Source organism: Oryctolagus cuniculus, chromosome 2 (genome assembly GCF_964237555.1).
Source record: "Oryctolagus cuniculus chromosome 2, mOryCun1.1, whole genome shotgun sequence".
Classification (NCBI taxonomy): Eukaryota; Metazoa; Chordata; class Mammalia; order Lagomorpha; family Leporidae; genus Oryctolagus; species Oryctolagus cuniculus.
This window is the reverse complement of record NC_091433.1, coordinates 15,741,997-15,764,559: the sequence shown is the minus strand read 5'-3', so window position 1 is coordinate 15,764,559 and position 22,563 is coordinate 15,741,997. Positions and strand designations below refer to the sequence as shown.

Here is a 22,563-nt window from a genome sequence, read left to right as displayed (position 1 = left end):
TAGGATAGTGAAATTTGTAGGTAAGCCAGATGACAATAAAGATGACAGCGATTAAATGAGGTACGGTTCCTTTTACCTACGGACTACTCAGTAGCAGTTAAGCAGCTGAGTAATACCTACATACAATGGAAAGATTCTAAAACATATATTAAATAAAAATAGCCAAGAAAAGAGCCTATTTATGGCTTTTAACAGGAAAATGCATACATATATTAGGATATAAAAACAAATGCATGTAAAAACAGACAAAACAGACCAGAGAAGCACATTAAATTGTTTGAACTCTTAGTTCTAGAGAAATGGCTTGGAATTGAGAATCATGTTTTATTTCCTATCCCTTAATGTACATTTTTATGGTTAAATATATTCATGTAGTATGCAGTTTCTTTCTTTTTTTTTTTTTTTTTTTTTTTTTTTGACAGGCAGAGTGGACAGTGAGAGAGAGAGAGAGAGAGAGAGAGAGAAAAGTCTTCCTTTTGCCGTTGGTTCACCCTCCAATGGCCGCTACGGCTGGCGTGCTGCGCTGATCTGAAGCCAGGAGCCAGGTGCTTCTCCTGGTCTCCCATGGGGTGCAGGGCCCAAGCACTTGGGCCATCCTCCACTGCCTTCCCTGGCCACAGCAGAGAGCTGAGACAGAATCCAGTGCCCGACCGGAACTAGAACCTGGTGTGCTGGTGCCGCTAGGTGGAGGATTAGCCTATTGAGCCGGCTGCAGTTTCTAAATAAATGGAATTTTACCCCTTTTCTTTCAAAATTAACTAGAACTGGATAAAACACATGTTTAATGTTATATATGTTCAACTAAATGACTATGACAATAAATATTGCAAAAGAGAAAGTCTTAATGTCCAAATGAAAGCGTGAGACAAAATGATACAATTTTCCTATTTCCAAGTGTGTAATAAATATCAATGCACATATGCTACAATAGCCAGAATTCGAGAAAGCAGTGAAACCTTTCAGGAGACAAACCCAGTGCTCTGATCCCCAAGAAAAGATGTGGTTAGCAGAACAGAAGATGCTTACAGCAGTCGAAGAGACTTCAATCCATCGAAGGTTCGAGGAGGAATACATCTCAGACGGTTATAACTAAGAATTCTGAAAGCATACAAATGCCAATTTGTTTAATTCTGGAATCCAAAAATGTCCAAATGTCATTTTTAAAATAAAACATTTCAGGAAAGTGTTATTTGAGCATCTTGCAAATTAAGAATATTTGCACATACATACAATTTTAAAAATTCTTTGTATTGGATTTTTAATACAACACATTTATTTCCTAAATATAACCTAGAGCATCTTCCTCTGCCTATGTTGCCAGCATTGGTGCCTCAAACAGTTCCTCTCTGAGATGTCTTTCCCTAGAATCCTATGCACTAATTCCACCAAAAGTGTCAATTAATCATTGTTTCTGTTGTAGAATTCAATATTTTCTGTAATATTTGCAAATGTTTGTTTACTGAGGCTTTATTTGTTTCTTCCAAAGATAATTATGTTCTGTGATGGCAGACTCTGCTTTGTTCCCCAAGATCTCTGTGCAGCATCTAGAAAATGCATCTTGTCCCACAACTAACAGACCCTCATCCCACACTCCCACACTCACAGAGTCAGGAGCTGGGTCATGTTGCTGAAGCTCTGATTTGAAAGGGTGCTTATTCTGTTGTTACTTAGGTCTCTGAAAGAGAAGAGAAAGAGATGGAGCTGCTATGAACCAATATGTACATTAACTATATATAAAACCACCATATATAGTTACTATTTTTGTGAAGCAGAACACATGAATAAATGGAAGATTCGGCAAAGCTCAGGTTTATCCATTCCTCTATTAAAATGTCAACATATCAGTAAAACACAATGTAAAATTGTGAAAATCCTGGGAGGCTTGCATCAGTTTTATAATCTCTCTTTGTAGTTACTGAAGAACTAAACGTGTGTGTATTACAAGTTACTTGCAAGATTTGTATGATAGTGACTGGTAAAACCGTTTGTAGATTCACAAATTCTTACTTTCCACTTCTAGCTGATTTAAAATAATCACATACTGCAGCAAATGGGATTCTACTAGAGTGAACCTTTGGAAATTGACATAATTTAATGGTTTATTTAACAGAATAAATGTATTTAATCAGTTCTTACTGCTATCAAATAAATAGCAGCTGAATAAGGCATCTCTGAAGATAGCTTTTCATTAATTTATTTAATCATTAGCAGTTTGAATAGAGGTGTTTGAGATTTTTCATATTTTTCAGAAAATCTGAAGATGATCAACTGCATTTTGAATAGCTTCAATGTACCCAGATAAAGCTCATTTTAGATATATAACATTTTCTGCTACTTAGGTTTCTAGAATTCACTAATTAGCTATATACCTTCGAATTCAAGGAACACTAACAATCTTGTACCTATTCTACCTATATTTACTCTAAAATCAGATAACTTTGAACTAATTATAAGGTATATTCCATTAACATCTATGATCTGTTTGCCAATATTTTAGTATTCCCAAAAACTTTATCAATCACCAATGTTACTTCAAAAATGTGGTATTACATGCAACAAGGTTTATCTATGTTTATATATTGGACATACACTAGATCTAATGCTTGTATCTTATAGATGGTCAAAATTGTTTATATTAATGAAAAAGGAGATGCTATTTTAGGAGGATGTCATATCAAACAAATTATCAATATTCTAAAACATACTCAGAATGTCAGTATCTATGTAATTTACCTAAATAGGATATAAATATTTATGAACTTTATAAGGTGAATTTTAATATTAGAAGCTCATTCCTTGCTTAAAATGCTTGCTATGAGAAATTCAAACTTAATAAATTAAAGTCATAAGATACATCCAGTAAATTTATTTACACCTAGAACCATGTGCTTAAACTCAAGAATAAAGGTATTGTTTTCAATCTTTCTTTCCACAGTTTATCATAAAATTGCCCATTTTGTTACCAACAGAAATATGTAGTTTTACTGTGTTTCTGTAATTCTCTGGCTACTTCTAAGTTATTGTATTCATGCCACTTAGAATACAGGAGAACTATCTCCTAAGACACTGCACCTCCTGATTGACACTCAGTGAAGATTGAACCATTGACCCAGAACAGCAAGGAATATGGACACGGCACCTAACTCTAAATGATTTATATTATCTCAAAGGCTGACTAACATCCACCCCTTTCCACCCCCATTTTCATGAAATAGATTAAGTCAGATTGCAAACTCTTAAATGTTACTCACATAAGTGTTAAATGTTTGTAGTTGGAGAGTTCCTTGGGAAGCAGAGTAAATTGGTTCCCATCCAGATATCTAAAAACAAAAAAATATTATCTTACAATAAAGTAACAATGGTATATAATAAAATAAGTGAAAAATGATATTTCACTTTTAACTGAAGCATAGAACCACTTGGCAATTGTTTCTTTAAAATGGCATGCTCCTAGCTGGGATTGTTACTTAAGAGAAGTAAAGAGAAAAGCAAAGTGATCTGATCTAGAAGAATGCTCCATGGGCCACTTAGGCTAAATTATAAAACCAAGGAAAGAAGGGTGAGGCCAGTTCTTCATGGTTTATGTAAGAAAGTAAGGCCATCATTTGTCATTAGTTTATCAACAAGAAGGTTTCTTCATTAAACAATATTTCCAGTCAGTCTTGTTTGCTTGTGTTTATGTGAAGACAATGCCATGAAATTGGTTAACTGGTAACAAAATCTTGCTGTTGTAGCCAAGACCAATCTTCACTGCCTTGGTGTGCATCAACACACTTGGCAAAAACAAAGGACCCTTTAAGGAGACACATGGGGATTGCAACATAACTAGGTTTATGTTAAAAATATTTTAAAATAATTTTTATATCTATTTGGTAATAATTTTAGGAAGTTTCATGGAATATCACAATATTTCTCCAGGACACAAATGTAGCAAATATATATTTGCAAAAAAAATAATCAAATGACCACTTGTAAAAATTTCCTTTCTTATTGGAATTTGAAGAATAACTAGAAAATAAACAGGCTTTGGATCAACTGGCAAGATGTAAAAAATAAATGAATGCTTTAGGTTATACTTATGATGTCACAAAATGAAATAAATTTCCTTTCCCTCCAAGGCTGTTCTTCCCAAGACTATAGCTGTTAGAGTAAAAATGTCTTTTAGCAACCCCAGCTATCTCGCTATACATGTGCCTGCAACCAGCTCTGTCATGTTGGACATGTGGACCTTCCCACTTGGCCAGTGTTGTGGCCAAGCTCGGGATTCCAGCTTGACATTGGTATTTTTCTGAATATACAGGAATAGATAAGAAGTTGCCTAAGATAATAATCCCTTTACAACGTATCAAAGTGAAAAGTTATATAAAAGGCATATAAGATCAAAATGTATAATAAATATTTGATTGAGACTCAGGCATATGTTACAAATTCATATTCCTCTTCTCCTTCATTCCTCTGGCTAAGTTTTCTTCTTACCACTAGAGGGAAGCATTATTCCATCTACTGCAGAACTTTCCCTTTATCCTAGGAAACTTCACGGTAGAAGGCCATAAAAATTCAGAACATACGCTGTTTATATATAAAATAATTCTAAGGGGGGATATATGGAACAGATTGAAAATAATAGATGCCATTTGTTTAACCTTGTCCACCATGTACACAGTTATTTTTGTGAAATTCTTTAATAAAAGAATACACATACGATTTTTTTTTCTCAAACATGCATATATATTACAGGTGAGAAAGATCCTGCTGACTTGGCAAGGTTCTAAGAATAACCTCTTTGGCAGGTAAAATTCAACTATACAAGAGATAAGTCAATATTTTCTTCATCTTTATAGCACACACTTTATTAGGAAAAAATACTACTTGTCAATGACTTATAGTGAAACAGGTTGAAAATGCAACTATCTATGAAAATTATCTATATTGTTATGTTTATAGCAGCTCAGCTCACAATAGATAAAATATGAAATCAACCCAGATATCTATCATCTGATGACTGGATAAACATATTGTGGTATGTACTTGATGGAATACTATTCAGTTGTAAAAAAAAAATTGAAATCCTTTCACAAGAAAATGGATGCAACTGGAGACCATTATGCTTACTGAAATAAGCTGGTCCCACAGACTTATCCCTCAGGGTGAAGCTAAAAACTTGCCACGGGATGCCAAATCCTATTTAGCTAGGTGGCACTAATCCCATCTTAAGTGATAAAGTGATCATATTAAGTATGGAACTGATCATATAGATAGGACCATAAGTCAAAGGGACCACATAAATAAGACCAAGTGCCTGGTAATAACAATAGGTAGAATTACAAAGGAGAGAAGGTTCCAACCCAGGAAGCAGTCCACACAGCAGACTCATTGAATGAGATACGCCCTAAACAGCACTTCCACCTCAGAATCAGCTCCTAAGGCCTGACTGAAAATACCATGAGAGCATTTCAGGCATGGAAAGCCAAGACATAGTGGCAAAAACGGTTCTGCATTAAAGATCTCTGTGAGTGAGACCCCAGTGGAAAGAAGGGGCCATCAAAGAAGGATGTACTTTTCTCTGAAGGGAGGAGAGAACTTCCACTTTGCATATGGCCTTGTATAAAAACCTATGGAGTCTGTGGACTCAAAAGGCTTCCATAGCCTTGGCAGCTCATATCAAGAGCCTCAGGTGATCACTGATGTCATAAATAAGAGTGTCAGTTGCTAAATCAACAACAGGATTGCTGTTGACTGCACTTGCTCCCCATGTTGTACCTCTGTCTTTAATGAGGTGTACTATGAAAATTAATGGTAAAACTTGTCTTCAAACTGTACTTTATACTTTGTGTGTCTGTGTGGGTGCAAATAGTTGAAATCTCTACTTAGTATAGAGTTGGTATTCTGTATATAAAGTCAATTAAGAATGAATCTTAATAGAAAATGAAATGGGTGAGGGAGTGGGAGGTGGGATGGGAGTTGTGTGGGAGGGCAGGAATGGAGGGAAAAAACACTATATCCCTAAAAGCTGTACATATGAAATTTGTATTCATTAAATAAAATCCTTAAAAAAAAGAAATAAGCCAGTCCCCAAAAGACAAATATCATGTTTTCCCTGATTTGTGGAACTAATATACAGAGTACAAAAAATGTAAAATATATGAGTGAAATTGGCATTTTGAGATTTGATTATTGTTTATAGCCGTGGCCTACACTCTTGAGGGACAGTGATTTTTCTTTCTTCTGTTTTAATTATTTGTTACAGAGTTACAGAGAGAGAGAGAGAGGAGACAGAGAGAGGTCTTCTATCCATTGTTTTATTCCCCAAATGGCTGCAATGACCAGAGCTGGGTCGATCCAAAGCCAGCAGCCAGGAGCTTCTTCTGGGTCTCCCCTGTGGGTGCAGGGGCCCATACATGTGAGCCATTTTTTACTGCCTTCCCCAGGCCATTAGAAGAGGGCTGGATCAGAAGAGGAGCAGCCTGGACACAAACAGGCACCTACATGGGATGCCGGCACCAGAGGCAGAGGTTTAGCCTACCTTGCCACAGTACCAACACCAAAACAGTGGTTTTTCTGCTTACCACTTGTTCAATTCTTTATTCAGCGGAGAGTTAAGCTTTTGATGATAAAGTAAATAGAATATATGTAATTCTAAAAAAATCATAAGAAAAGGAAGAGGAGGGAGGTTTGGAGTGAAAGAGGGTAAGGTGGGAAGTATTATTATTCCCTTAAAACTGTATATACAAAATACATGAAACGTGTTTCCTTTACATAAATTTTTAAGTTAAAACAAAAAAAAGAAGACACAACTATTTGACAGGAGAAACTTGTAGATGGGGTAGAGAGTATATAATTCAAGCAGGATGTGGGAATGGGCCAATGAACACAGAGGAAATTTAGCATAAAGATGACCTCAGCGGTAGGCTCCTCACTGGCATATTCCTCCATATCGGGGCACTGGATTCTGTCCCGGTTGCCCCTCTTCCAGGCCAGCTCTCTGCTGTGGCCAGGGAGTGCAGTGGAGGATGGCCCAGGTGCTTGGGCCCTGCACCCCATGGGAGACCAGGAGAAGCACCTGGCTCCTGCCATCGCATCAGCGCGGTGCGCCGGCCGCAGCGCGCCGGCTGCAGCAGCCATTGGAGGGTGAACCAACGGCAAAGGAAGACCTTTCTCTCTGTTTCTCTCTCTCACTGTCCACTCTGCCTGTCAAAAAAAAAAAAAAAAAAAAACAAAAAAAACAAAAACAAAAAAAAACAAAAAACCACTATGCAGACACTCTATGGTCTCCTAGCCTCCCAACAGGGGAGGAATGGGACCCCATATGAGCTTTTGGAAGGAAAACATACTTAAATAGCAATTAAGTATTTATACATGAACCTATAAAACAACATTTACAAATACACTGATTGGTAGTGAGAAACTGCACACTTTACAGCAGCTCAAATCTGAGAGAGAGATTCTATGCACAATTGCTAGGATTGTGCCTTCTTTCTTCAATGGCTCCATTTAGGACCAAAGTAAGATTCACAGAACTGCACATATTTTGAAAATAAGTGGCATGGACACTGAAGTGGCATCTTTTGGAACTTCATTACCTATGTGGGTATATACTGCCAAAGTTTGTCAGTGCTGCTCATTTGGAATACTTGCATGCATTTGCATGAATTATAGTACGCATCTGCATGAATTATACTTGGATTCAAATCACTATTGATCCATAGCTCCATATAAACAAACAATAAACAGAGGCAAAAAGGCTCAATTGGGTTCCTGTCAAGCATTTGTACACTGTATATTAGCATAGAGATAAAGGAATGGGATGAATGAGGCATGCATGCATCATTACTCTGCAGCTTATTCTCTGATTTATTCTATTCTGCATTTGTAGCGGAACACAGCTAGGGGAATGTATCTCTTTTTAAAGTCCAGGATATGCAAGTTTCTTCCACATCCCAGGGAAGTATGTATTCCACACAAACATGCAGGTAAAGAACAATGAACTATATGGAATATTTTAGACTCCATAAATGAACTAAAAAATAGCATTTCCTAAAGTGCATTAGATGAAGCATCAGTCTCGCAAGATAACGCCAGTTGAAAAGGGTGATAGGTACAAATAAATGGGGGGACTACCTCGTATTTTATCATCCTCTCTGCACCGTGCACCTTAGCATAATAGAGGACTGAGAAATCCCACGGTGAAAAAAATAAGAAAACACATAAAACCAGCAATTCCCAAAGTTTTCTGAACTAAGTTTTGTGTTACTTGCAATTTTACAGGCTACTAATTAAGTGTCCGTGCAATGAAATTTGCAAATAGAATTCTAGAGCTATTTGTGTGATCTCCATTCCCCCTTGGGATGTAAAGCATTAATTATCAAGGAAAGGGATAGATAAGCTCTACTTACAACTCGGTGACATCCCTTGGAATACCTTTCGGCAAGACTTTCAGGCCCTTGTTGCTACATCGGACTACTGTATCCAGACAAGTACACTCCGTAGGACAGCGAGAAAGTGGGGAGCAACTATTGTCATCGTTTCCTAAAGTGCCAGAGGAAATATAAAAAGAACCCATATTTGTGGATTGGAGGGTGCTGGAAGGGATTTTATGATTTTAGATTAATTTAACAAACACAAGAGTCTTGATCCAAATGATTACTAATTTAGACAGTGTTAAGTATTTACAAATCAATACCAGACATTCTCTATATCACTGTTTTCAGACTGCTAGGTGTAGAGTTCTAGAAAATAGTTTAAAATTAGTATTGCCAACACAATATTTATTTGTTCAGCTACTTACAAAAATTTATTTTTAATTAGGAGGTAAACATAAATACAACTATAGTGTAAAGAGGTGTAATGAGATAGATTAATGTAAAATGTTGATCAAAATTTGCATGGACCCCTCATTTTAAAATACAGAGCTTCAATTAGCTCTCCATTCACTGGCAATAATAATTGAACTTGCTCTACCTACTTGATAGTGCTATTAGGAGAATCAAATGCAATATGGGGAGAGCATTAAAATGTGAAAACTATTGTGTTTTTCAGATTTACTAGAATGTGTGTTTTATGTCAATTGCTTTTCTCATTTGAAAATGATGGTTACTAAAAGAGATATCTAGAAAATAAAGAAAAGTTAAAACAAAGTTATATAAATAGTACTGATTACAAGTTGGAAACAGGAAAATCTAAAACACTCAGACACACACACATTACGTAGACTCAAATGTGAAAGGGCGGTCTAAGAAAGCAAGTGTCCAACGTCAAAGCCGAAGAAAACAATGAAGCAAAACAAAACGCACACAATCACTGCAGGATGGTGCGATTGCATTTGGCACACAAAGAGCAGTCACGTGAATGACCGAGGAGCGTGCATTCGGCAAGTGTCTCTCACCGTCATCGCAAGTGAAGTCCTGAATGGCCACGTCCTGGATGGGGATTTCTTTGAGGAAGTACGGCTTTTGGCACCGAGGATTTCCTGTGACAATTCGTTTTTTCCGGAGCCACTCTCCCAGCCAAGCCAGGTGGCAGTTACAGTTAAAAGGATTGGCTAAGAGGTTTCTAATGTCACATGCAAACAAGCACAGGGTAATTCAGTGTTATTTCTCAAGAAGCCAGGCTACCATTTTTAAACACCATTTCTGTCAGAATGATCCCCATTTACTATTTGAACTCCTTTCCTCATCCTCATACTCAATTACATGCAACACATGTTATGCATTTTTCACTAAAATATTTGCATTTGCAACCAGGCAATAACAATAGCAACACTTTCACATAAGAGAATTGCAAAAATTTTATGCAAATATTAAATGAAGGCAGCAATTTAGGGCTTATGCAGTGAATCCTGATAGATATTTCATTTAGAAATAAATTTGTCAGAAATCTCACTTGCTGTCAAACTTCCCTGCACTGATAATGCAGTAATTTAATATAAAGATGAAGGCTGATTACCTTATATTATTGAGTTTAACCTGACAACAGCTATTTCATTAATTTGTCATCTCAAAATTTCCATCTCTTATTTGCTCCAGAGAATAGGTTTCCCATCTAAACTGACAGCTGAGTTGATTAAATGCCAGTTATAAAAATGAATTTACTTCTACAAATCTCAATACTTTTGGCATCTTACCACTTCAGCACAAACCTATTGACAATCCCATTATTTATAAACATGCCATCTTTAATATGCACAAATTAGTCACTCAATGTAAAATGTCACATTTTATGTGGAAAGAGGATTAAGTACTTTACTGATGGGTGGATGGTTCCCTTATATTATTTCTTCAATGACTTGAGTTATGTTAAACTGCTTTTTATTCTTTCTAACCATTGTTACTCCCTCTGCTACTGACTTAGATTACTATATCTGGATGCCACCATCACCAGAAAATCATATTAGTTATAAGATTAATAATTTCCAACCCTTCCTTTTAGATACTGACATGCGAGAGGCCTGAAATACATTGTTTTGGGAATTTTTTTTTTAGACACTGAGTTCTGTCTATAGACCTACAAATATTCTTTGTTTTCCAGCTGTCTACATAAAATATCTTCTTGGACAGGCTCAATCTATTTCTTCAATATTTTCCTAATATCATGGTAAATGCCCTCTAGTGAACAGCTTTTATTGTTGGTCTGGTCATCCTAATGTATCTCCTGTCATTGTGAACGATCCTTCTGAGCATAGTTTGTGGGCAATAACCCTATCAATTCTGTTTTTATGACACTTACACTGAAAAGACTCCAATGTTAGAACACTGGGGAAAACAATCTATAATATTTCTCTCATTTGTGGTACTACCAAGTTATGATAATTTTAAAATTTAGAAATTAAGATATATCATTGATCACATTACCATAAAAAAGAACTGACTAAAAATTATTATATTTTCTGTTAAAATTTCATGATAGTAGTTAATACTTCTAGAAAAGTTAAAATAGATATAACATGAACAAATTTGTCCTTTTGAAAATATTTAAAGCCCTAATCACATTTTTATGAAATGCCCAATACAGAATTAAAATACTATTAATAAGAGTTGCAAATAAAGTATATTAGATTAAGTAACATATGAATACAGACTATTATTTTTATACTTACAGAGTAGATAAAGAATGAAGGGTATCAAATGCCCCTGGTGCAATAGTAGTAATTTGATTATCATATAAAGAAAGCAAACGCACAGAACCAAGTCCTATAAAACTGTCATTCCCAACACAGCTTATTCGATTACTTCTCAACATCCTAAGAGAAAAAAGAGGATATTGTTATGGAAACAAAGCATCCAGCAATCAATTTTGCCTATTCGAGGATCAAAATAATCCCTCTTTGCAAATATACAGAACTCATTGCTTTTTTTTAAATGTTCTCGTGTCATTAGGAATTGCTGTGGATATATACTGCGAACATTCCGTAAGAATGAAGAATATAGAACTGTCAATGATCAAAACTCCGTTACAAAAGGCACGATGAACATCAGCAAGGATTTACAAGCCCACGACGAGGGCAGAATGCTTTCCTTGGATGCTAGAATTGTGATTTCATGATTACATGATGTCCTAGCTCACCTACAGCTTCCTGACTCCTTGGAGCCCTGTGACTTGTGCAGTCAGGGTCCTGTGACATTTGAAGTCGAACAGAAAGGAGGCAGCAAAGAATCAACAGCAACTGAGTGCCTGCTGGGAACTCAGCTACTGAGTAATGGGAGCCAACTTTGACAGAGTATTCACAAGACATGCCTGTGGGGAGCAATCCGGACTGGACTGAGTTACTGGAATTAAGACTTATTCTATGCATCTGCTCTCCCACAATATGGCGCTGGGAGAGAAGTAAACAGCTTCCGCACAGCTGCCTCCAGTTCAACTAATAAACTGTAGGACTTGCTCCTGATTGGAGGAGAGCAGCGTACTCGGCGTGTGGGCAGCCGAGTTGGGATTGGCGGAGGAGGACTATAAAGGAGGAGAGAGACGGCATGCATCAGGAACATCTATGGGGAACATCTAAGGGGAACACCTGTGCAGCCCCCGAGAGAGCCGGCCGGCGGTGTGCCGCTCCCCTGCGGAAGTGGGGAATGTGGCTAGGGGGAACTGCCCTTCCACGGAGGTGGAAGGGATAGTAGCCAACCCGGGAAGAACCAGCAGCAAACCCGGGGAGGGCCGAGCAGACGAAAGAACAGCGCAGGGTCCTGTGTCGTTCCTCCACGAAGAGGGGGAGCAACATAATGGTGCCGTGACTCGGATATGAAGCCTAGGCAGGACTTAGTGTCGTTCCTCCATGAAGAGGGGGAACGACACATGCCCAAAGTAATTCATTTATGAAGATTAATTCAATGCTTTAAGTTAGAATTTTAAAATAGGGAACAGACCCAAATTCCAGTTGCCTACCATGACAGTGAAACAGGTTTACCTAGGACAAATTCTGACCGTTTTTTAAGTCATTGCCACTAAAAGGATTCACACTGTTCTCATGTCATCATCACTGTTCAACTTTTGGCCCAGTTCTTAACTCTTTGTTGAGAACTGTGTATTTGTGGAACTCAGAAGTGGAACAAAAACCTTCCAAAAATCCCATGTACAAATGAATAGCTACCATAAATCTTATACAAAATTCCCTAATTTATATTTTCCAAACATGGCTTGACCGGCCTACTAGTAATGACTATAAAAGAGAGAGCTAAAAGAAAATGAACAATCATGTTTACATTTCTAGCTTGGGGTCCGCGCTGTGGTGTAGTGGGTGAGGCTGCCACCTGCAGGGCCAGCATGGGGTGCCGGTTCAAGTCCTGCTGTGGCCTGGGAGAGCAGTGGAAGATGGCCTGAGTCCTTGGGCCCCGGCTCCCACGTGGGAGACCTGGATGAAGTTCCTGGCTCCTGGCTTCAGACTGGTGAGCAGCTCTGGCTATTGCAGCCATCTGGAGACTGAACCAGTGGATGGAAGACCTCTCTCTCTCCCTCCCTCCCTCCCTCCCTCTGCCTCTCTGTAACTCTGCCTTTCCAATAAACATATCAATAAATCTTTCAAAAATAAAATTCTAGCTTGCCTTATAATAAGTAAAAAACAGGAGCTTTTGCATCCTGCTGAGTCACAGATAAGAAGAAATAATCATCCCTTTCTTATCACGGTATTGTTTTATGTTAGGAAACAAATGCTCCACAGAGACGTGTTCCTATCAGGACTCTCCTTTGCCAGAAGTAACAGAGTGCTGGGTCTTAATCTTGCAGTCATGGAACACTGGGAGAAGCTGAGAAGAACTTTGTTCCCTGGTGCAGGAAACACACACACACACACACATCAAATTTAGCTGCAATTTCAGGGATTTCCTCAAAGACTTGCAGAAATCTATCGATCTATCTATCCTATGACGTAGCCTACAAATTCTAAACGGCTGAGTTTAGGAAAGCACAGGCATTTACTGTCAAAATCTTCCAAGCTCCAGGCTGAAAGTATGTGAAAGAACAGCTACGCCCAGATGCGCCTACTCTGGTACTGTGAATCTTCCAAGTGTGGCTCTGAACTGCTCTCTGATACTTGTTGTGGCACAGCTGGATGAAGGAGACAGCCAGTGCATGCCTGTCTCATGTGCTAAAACATAAGTGGCACAAAAACATCCATGGAAACATGGGGAAAGCTGATTATAGAGAATTCTTAGGGCAAAGCCCATGAATGTACTAGCAAGGAGAAATGTGTGTTTTGATAAGCTTCCCGGGGTAGTGTTATGGATTCAACGCTATGTCTCCCCCAAATTCACACGCTGAAGCGCTAACCCCCAGTGTCACTGCGTTTGGAGGGAGGGCATCAAGGGAGGCAATCAAGATTAAGTGGGGTCACAAGGTGGGGCTCCATTCTGATGGGGCTTCCATCCTTACAAGAAAAGGAAGAGACACTAGAGAGATCCTGGAGTCTGTGCATGAGCTCACAGAGGAAAGGGCATGTGAGCACAGTGAGAAGACTGCCATCTGCAAACCAGGAAGACGGGACTCAGCACAAGTCCACCCAGGCAGCACCCTGGCCTCACACTTCTGGCCCCCAGCATGGTGAGGAAACAGGTTTCTGTCATTTAAGCTAGATGGTCTGCAGTATCTCCTTACAGCAGCCCCAGCAGACTAACACAGGTGCAGTTACAGCCTTCTCCTCTGCTCGCATGAAAGGGACAAGGTTCCAGTAGCTGCTGACCTTCAAAAGGGAGGCTTGTGCTTACTGCAGGATGTGTATGCGACTGAGTTTCCTGATAGAGCTTGGTTGGGGGGTTGGGGGGGAAGGCTAGATGCAGTCACCCACGGTACATCTTTTCTGCCCTCTTCTATACAGTACTCCTTGGCATCCCTCCCATTAAAGGGCTGAATAGATATTTACACATCTCATTGATGGGATTCCATGTTAGCCCCTGGGAGAGGTCTGCAAGTCTCTGGCTGGTCCTGCCGGGTGGCTTGGTTCAGGCTATCAGCTACAAAGTTGTGCTCCTAGGTCAGAGTTTCCTTGGTTGGATTTGAACTTGTGATGCTATTCACACACATGCCAGGCTGGAGGCATTCCATTCTCACACAGCGTGTCAGAAAGAGTGTGCAACAGATGCCTTCAGCCATCAGCACGTGCTTCTCAGTGTTTAGGGGAAACAAGCAGACCAGACCTTGCCCCTCTGCAACTGCCAAGCAGTATCGCTTGGTTACAAACAGTTCCCTTCACGACTTCCAGAGGACCGTTTGGTTTGTCTCTATTCCAATATTTTGATTACCACTTTTGTCAAACGTAATTGTATATTTTAAAATAAATAAAAAATACACATTGTAGAAAATTCAAGCAGTGTGAAAGTGTTTGTGATGACTATTCCATCTAATCCCCACCTTCCTTGGCCAAAACCTCTTGGAAACAGTTATGATCTCTGTTTTCCAACCCTCCTACCCTTAAGTAAGTAGACATGACCCTTAGCATGCCTTTTTTGAGAGATATGGTAACAGCAGGCTACTGGCCAGTGCCTCTTCTTTGTTGAAACTTTGTATGGCAGACAAAGGGAGTCCCAGATGAGCAGATTGTTACTTTGCCATAGCATGGAGTAGATGTTGGAGCACTGAGATCTTGGGTCAAGAGGGAGGATAGGATGGAGGTGCTTGAAGAAAAGATAAAGGATGGCTGTTCTGAGGCAGAAGTGGGAAGCCAGATTTGCACAAGCAATTGTGTGTGCTGCTGGGGAGACAGTGACCAGGAGGACATTCCTGATCGTTTGCTAACAACACATGGAGATGGGAATTACAGCAAGGGAAAGTGGGCATTCACAAAATCTGTTTGCGGTGTGTGTGTGTGTGTGTGTGTGAGAGAGAGAGAGAAAGAGAGAGAGAGAGAGAGAGAGAGAGAGAGAGAGAGAGACAGCAGGAGAGGGAGGGAGAGACAGAGACGAAGTAAGTAGGAAATATTCTTCCCCCACCTCCCCGACCAGGGTTATAATGAACAATGAACTACAACCTTTGGTGGAAGAACTGCAACGAAAATAAGAATACTTACAGGGTTTTGAGGCTTTCCAATCCCTTGAACATCTTATGCTGGACGTTTTCCAGACGATTACTTGTGAGAAGTATTTCATTTACACCAGAAGCTCCTTCAAAGGCTCCCTCCTCGATATCTGTGATCTTATTGTTGCTGAAGTTGCTAAATAAAAATTGTTGAAACAAGGATATTTAAACAGTTTTTTCTTAACATTGAGGGTACTGAACATATTTTTTTGTTGACTGAAGTCGTCCATTATCTCTAAGCTTTTGGTTGCCCAGCACTGCCCAGGCTCTGAAAGGACAACACCTTCCTATTTTCTCAAAACAAATAGACAATAATACTATTAAGGAGTGTCCATAGTAAAATCCAAACAAACCAGGGCTGGCACTGTGGCACAGTGGGTAAAGCCACTGCCTCCAGTGCTGGCATCCCATATGGGTGCCAGTTCTAGTTCCAGTGGCTCCTCTTCTGATCCAGCTCTCTGGTATGGTCTGGGAAAGCAGTGGAAGATGGCCCAAGTGCTTGGGTCCATGCACCTACGTGGGAGATCTGGAAGACCCTCCTGGCTCCTGGCTTTGGATCTGCCCAGCTCCGGCTATTGCGGCCATCTGGGGAGTGAACCAGGAGATGAAAGACCTCTCTTTCTCTTCCTCTGCCTCTCTGTAATTCTGCCTCTCAAATAAATAAATCAATCTTTAAAAAAAAAACTCCATAAATAACAGCCTGATCCATATCAAAATGAACTGCAGGTGTCCCCAAGAATATAAAATCCTTGCGGTCAGGAATTGGCTTACATAAACCTTTATGTCCTCCACAAAACTTAATATGATGCTTTCCAATGCAATGTCCTTGATTAAAATTCGTCTAATGAATTAATGACTAAAGAAGTCAGCTGGGAAGAGAAAAGAATGGACTAAAATGTTTTAGCATTTAATTTTTATTTTTTATTTCTTTTAAAACATTCATATTTATTTGAGAGGGAGAGAGAGAGAGGGGAGGGGGGAGAGAGAGAGAGAGAGAGAGAGAGAGAGAGAGAGAGAGAGAGAATCTGTCCACTGGTTCACTCCCCAAATGTCTACAATAGCTGGAGCTGGGCAAGGCTGAATTAGGGGCCCAGAACTCCATCACAGTTTCCCATGTGGGTAGCAAAGAAACAGTACCCGAGCCATCACCTGCTGCTTCCCAGGATGTACTTGAGTAGGATGCTGAATAGGAAGCAGAGGTGAGTCTGAATCCCACAAACTCCAATATGGTATGTTGGTACCCCAAGTGGGGCACAATCTACTGTAGCACAAATGTTCTCCCTTCCATTTGTTTCTTGAGAGGAAGGGAGGGTTGGGAGGAGAGGGAAAGGAAGAGGGACAGTGAGAGAAACTGAATCCTGCTGCTCATTCATTTTCTAAATGCCCACAACAGCTAATACTGGGCCTGGTTGAAGCCAGGATACAAGAATTCACCTTGGTCTCCCACATGAGCAGCAGGAACCCAACCACTTGACCCATCACTTCTGCATCTCGAGCCTATACTAGCAGGAAACTGAAGTCAGGGGACAAAGCCAGGCATTGAACCCGGGTATCTCAACTGACTGAAACATGCACCTGTGGTATTTGGAGTGCACTGGAAATGAACTGCAATGACTTTATTCTAATTCAAAGTCCCATGTATTAATATGTTAAAACTATATGAACTCTCAGTATTATGTATGATACCAAATGCTTGCCCAGAAGACAAGAGTACCCGGTTGAGGTAACACCTTTTACTGCAGGCTCTTTCATCCTCCTCACTGCTCACTCCAAACCCAGGAGTGACCCCCAAACAATAATCATGTCTCTATATAGTTTTATTCCCCTGAGAGCATTATACATAGTAACTGTTCAATAAATGTTGTTGCCTTAAAAATCATCTTATAGCATTTAGCATTAGGAAAAAAATAAGGCAACTCAGACCTCAGAGATCCTTTGATAGGCAGCATGTCTTAGTGGTCAAGTGCACAGACAGTGGATTCAACGTGTGCTGCCACTCACAGTCTTTGTAACTGTGGGCCAGGTACATATATGAATACAGTTATCTTGGAAGAATGACTCCCTCTTCCCCCGACCTTGCCTCATACGTGGAGAGTGTTCCATTGGCCTGATACTCCCGTCCCCTCTTCTGACTCTCCCCTGCTCCTTCTCAGGCATATGCAGTACTTGGCAGGGTGTTGATGCTACTGCTGAGCTTATGAACTTCTTTTAAAATATGAACTGTGGGCGTGTAACACAGATGCACTATCAAGCTAGTTTACCAAACATTAATTTTGACTATCTTCTAATGAAAGTTTAATGAAGCAAAAGTCACATAGTTGACATGAAGGCTCTGAAAGAGAAATAACAGCATGATTTGGGGAATAGAAAAGGAAGTTACTAAACATTACTGAATCCAATTCAATGTGCTTAGATGGCTGGATTCCTATTGTGACCACATAAGAGACCAGCTGTCTGAGATAAAGGAAGACATCCAGACTCTGCTACAGAAAATGGGAGTTGTCATTGTTTAAACAACTTGTAGATAAGCTCTTCTCAGAGAGTGCCCTGGGTTCATGTCACAGCGAGTCAGATGGGAATTTCTATAGAGTTTTTCTATTTTCTAAAATCCCAAGAAACCTAAATTAAACTATAAAAGGACAGACAACAACAAAATACTAGAAAGATTTGAAAAGTAGATGAAAAACGACTTACATTTTTCGTAATTGAGGCAGTTTCTTAAAGATTCCTGTAGCTTCCAACACTGTGAATTCATTATTATTGAGACGCCTGGTGGGGGGTGCAGGCAGGCAGAGAAAGAACAGGAAACTTTCATTACCAACAGTGAGGAAGGAATTAAATTTCATTTCTCACACTGATTTATTTATCATCTACATCAATATATATTTTATGTTATTTAATGATAACTATAAAATAAAACACATCACAGAAGATTTACAGAAAGTGCTGACATTTGTCTCATTTTATTCAGATATTAATTATCAACATAAAATATATTAGGAAACAGTATGGAAAACCAATACTCAAAACCAGCTCTCATTTAGTAATTTCTAGAACAAGGTTCTTCAACACTTTATACTACTACCCTAAGAAGCATTAGAAATGTTTTCCTCATCACATGCTCTGTAAAATTTTTAAACACAGCTTTGTTGAATTTACATCTAATTCACGTCCTATAATGCTCACCCATTTAAAATAAACAATCCTGCAGTTTCTAGGAGAGTCAGGAATAGTGCAATGATTTCTGTTATCTAATTCCAAGATGTTTCCACCTCCCCTAAAGAAACCACATAATCACTACCAAGGGTTCGCTTCCCCGTCAGCTCAGGCTTGGCAATTGTACATTTATTTTCTGTCTGTATTGATTTTGATTTTCCTATTTTAGATATTTCATATGAATGGAATCATACAAAATGTGGCATATTATGTCTGGTTTCTTTTCTCTTTGTATAATGCTTTAAAAGGTCACTGGTGTGGCAGCACACTCCATTGCTTTGTTGTCTTTGAATCATATTCCACCAAGTGGACTGAGTTCTGTTTGTCCACGTATCAGTTGGTAGAATTTATGCTGCTTCCACTTTTTGATAATTGTAAATTATGCTAATGTGAACAGGGGCACACACATTTTTGTGTGGATGACTGTTTTCAATTTGAGGTGCAGATGACAAGAGCCTTGGGTGATTACAGATGCCATAAATAAGAGTGTCAATTGTTAAATCAACAATGGGAGTCACTGTGCACTTACTCCCCTTGTAGGATCTCTGTCCTTAATGTGTTGTACAATGTGAATTAACGGTATAACTAGTACTCAAACAGTACTTTATACTTTGTGTGTCTGTGTGGGCGCAGTCTGTTGAAATCTTTACTTAGTATATACTAAGTTGATCTTCTGTATATAAAGATAATTGAAAGTGAATCCTGATGAAGAATGGGATGGGAGAGGGAGTGGGAGATGGCATGATTGCAGGTGGGAGGAAGGTTATGGGGGGGAATAGCCACTATAATCCAAAAGTTGTACTTTGGAAACTTATATTTACTAAATAAAAGTTGAAAAAAAAAGGTGTAGACAAACTGTTTTCCAAAGGGGCCATACCATTTTACATTCACACCAAAAATGTATGAGAGCTCTAATTTCTCTCATTTGTTATTGTCATTTTTGTTTTGTTTTTAATAGCCATATCAGTGAGTGTGAATTGGTTTTCACTGTTTCTTTGATTTAGATTTCCCTAATGACTGGTGATGGCAAATATTATTTCATATATTTATAGGCCAATAGATACATGTATATCTACTTTGGAGAAATATCCATACAGAAATCTGATCACTTTTTAATCGGGTAATATAACTTTTTCACACGTAACAGTTCTCCAAATATTCTAAATGCAAGTCCTTTATCAGATACATGCTTTGCAAGTTTTCTTCCTAGTGCTGATATTTATTTGTGTGATTTTTAAAAAGTACTTATTTTTTAAAACACACATAACAACCCTAGCTGAAGGTTAACTGCAGGCTAGTCCCAACCATAATTCTTGATTGTAAATAAGCTTATTTAAGGTGATACCATGTGAGAACATATTATTATTGTTTGTAGCATTATCAGAAATAAAAATAAGCCTTCTGTGGCTATAAAAATATAGTCTGGGATTTTTATTACATGATCTCCATGCAAAAATTATGGAGCTCTTATCAAATAGCTTCATGAACAAAAGTAAAAAAGCATCACTTAAAAGTACAAAGTAGTTTCTGTTAATTCTTTTAAAGTCATTACTTTTTCGTTATTGAAATTGCTTAAAATTCACGAAGGTCCAGGCATAAGTAGAGGCATCGTAGGAGACAAACTGCAGCACACAATCCTCATCAGCAAGGGGCTGCCATGTCCGTGGAGACAGAGGGTTACACTGGCACAAAGAGACACCAACTTTGCAAAGCAGGAACTGACAAACACCAGATGATGCCACGCATACACATCGCTACGATGTTCAGGAAATGCTGAGGTTCCCCTAGTTTTTCTGTTGATTTTTTTGAACACTAACTTTAAAGAGCTTCCTTTTGTAAATAAAGTCAGTAAAGGCAACCCATACATGGGCATAGAGTCTAGAAATGATTCTGTAGACATTTTAGCACCTTGTATGCACAAGGTCCTATGTTAACATTGTGAATATGAATCTGATCACACCCTGTCTTTTTCACTTTTCCTGCTAAGCTATCCTTTGTACTTTAATTATTGATGATCGCAAATCCTTCTACCTGAGACACTGAAGAAGTAAAGATAGAAAGACTCCCTAATTAGATTAATAATGAATAAGATTCTAAATGGTGACCATAAATCTACTTTATCTGGTTACTGTAAGGAGTAAATATGTTAAAATCAGGGAGGACATGTGGCACAGGGGGCTAAGCCACCAATTGTGATGTCTATCTCACATCAAGTCCTGGCTACTCAGCTTTCTATCCAACGCCCCACTAATGTTCCTAGGAAACAGCTCATGATGGATCAAGCACTTGAGTTCCTGCCACCCATATGGGAAGCCTGGAGGAAGTTCCTGGGACCTGGCTTTGGCCTAACACAGTCCTGGCTGTTGCTGCCATTTGGAGAGTAAAATACTAGATGGAAGGTCTGTGTCTGTCTATCTGCCTCTCTCTCTTTCTCTCTCTCTCTCTCTGTCACTTTGCCTTTCAAGTAAGTAAAATAAATAAATCATTCAAAAAAGAATATGTTTAAAATCTATTAAGTGCTTAGAAAAGGGTTTTGGTATATTGTAATGCCCAATAAATAAATATCAGGTAAACTCCAGTATTATTAGCATTAAGTTCTTGCTGCATGTTGTGAATTAAATACCTTGCAAGTGTATCTTTGGATAAAATGATAAACTAAGGTGGCATGTAATATGGACTGCCCTGTACAAAGAAGAGTTAGGCCAATGCAATAAGTGTTAATTAATATACATAGGTTAAAAGTGGCAGCACAAAATTCCTGTGCTGTCCTGCTTTCAGTCCCTCCCCCGGAGCAGGGCTTTGCTGGGCACGAACTTACAGCTCTGCAGTGTACTGGGGGATGTGGTCTGGGATTTTGTTGAGCTTTTGATTGGAGCAGTCTACTGTGGTCCCCTCACAGCGGCACTTTTCAGGGCAGGCCAAGTCTGCAAAGCAGTCTCCACTTAATTTTGATCGGTAATCTTCTGTACCTATTGAGGATTCAAGCCAAAAACAGAGGCTGAGTCTGAAGGTTTGAATGTTTATTAGTTTATAGGAAGAAAAGTGTAAGATAACTATAGATTATGCAGCAGGGAGACAACTTAGGGGATTTTGGTCAATGGATGTCAGGAGAGGGTTAAAAGAAAGGCTTGGAATTTTCTGGAAAAAAAGAGTGGCCAGATTCACACGACAGGAAAACATTAACAAAGTTGAGCTTTTCACAGCCGTACTTTCTGCTGATCCAGTTCTGAGCCATGCTAGCCTGGTTCACAGCTAATCACACAATGGCTATCAATCGTTTGGTTCTGAGTCAAGAATCGTAACTGTATCCAGTAAATTGACACATTCCTGTATTGTCATGGCAAATTAGGGCTTTTGAGGCAGATAGATCATACTCAGGTTTTTAAATTTTATATGGACTTTTATCATTCTCTCCCTCTCACATAATCTGCAGAAATGCCTAAAAAAGCCCTCTTTTTTCATTTTGATTTTATAAAGAGACAAGTAAATCCTGATTTAAGCCTCAGCAGCTTGTCATGCTGTAGAAAGCTGCGTGACGTTCCATGGTGCTTGACGGAACCATGTTTTACTCATACCTCGCAACCACATGGTTAGATCAAGCACAACAGAAAATCTCGCTACATTATCACTACACCAACCACTAGGCCAAAGGTAAGACCAAGAGGAAAATGAAGGGAGGTAGGAGAAAAGCTACAGACGTTCTGGAAATGTAATACTGTTTACATGACATGCATTCTTCCCGCAGAATGGTTATGACCATAGTAAGAGTATTACTACCGAAGATTTCCTGGAAACACAAAGAAGGGGCTATACTGAAAGGTGCCTCCAGCGTTCCTCAGAACTGCAGATGGA

At 39.1% G+C, this 22,563-nt stretch overlaps 1 protein-coding gene and 1 non-coding gene across 9 annotated transcripts in view; both read right to left on the bottom strand.

Moving 5' to 3' along the window:
- Positions 1-22,563, bottom strand: part of SLIT2 (slit guidance ligand 2) — a 397,498-nt gene that overhangs the window by 68,806 nt on the left and 306,129 nt on the right. For all 8 annotated transcript variants that reach the window (XM_070069592.1, XM_070069594.1, XM_070069595.1 and 5 more), the window contains 9 exons: positions 21,530-21,680; positions 18,190-18,264; positions 15,488-15,631; positions 11,093-11,236; positions 9,383-9,549; positions 8,394-8,526; positions 3,252-3,320; positions 1,604-1,675; positions 1,027-1,098 (listed from right to left, as the gene is read on the bottom strand). In XM_070069592.1, the coding sequence (XP_069925693.1) occupies positions 1,027-1,098; positions 1,604-1,675; positions 3,252-3,320; positions 8,394-8,526; positions 9,383-9,549; positions 11,093-11,236; positions 15,488-15,631; positions 18,190-18,264; positions 21,530-21,680 (1,027 nt within the window). The remainder of the gene's footprint in view (positions 1-1,026; positions 1,099-1,603; positions 1,676-3,251; positions 3,321-8,393; positions 8,527-9,382; positions 9,550-11,092; positions 11,237-15,487; positions 15,632-18,189; positions 18,265-21,529; positions 21,681-22,563) is intronic.
- MIR218-1 (microRNA mir-218-1) lies at positions 22,253-22,316 on the bottom strand. Its single transcript, NR_162589.1, has one exon. It is a non-coding gene; the product is annotated as a microRNA mir-218-1 (primary transcript).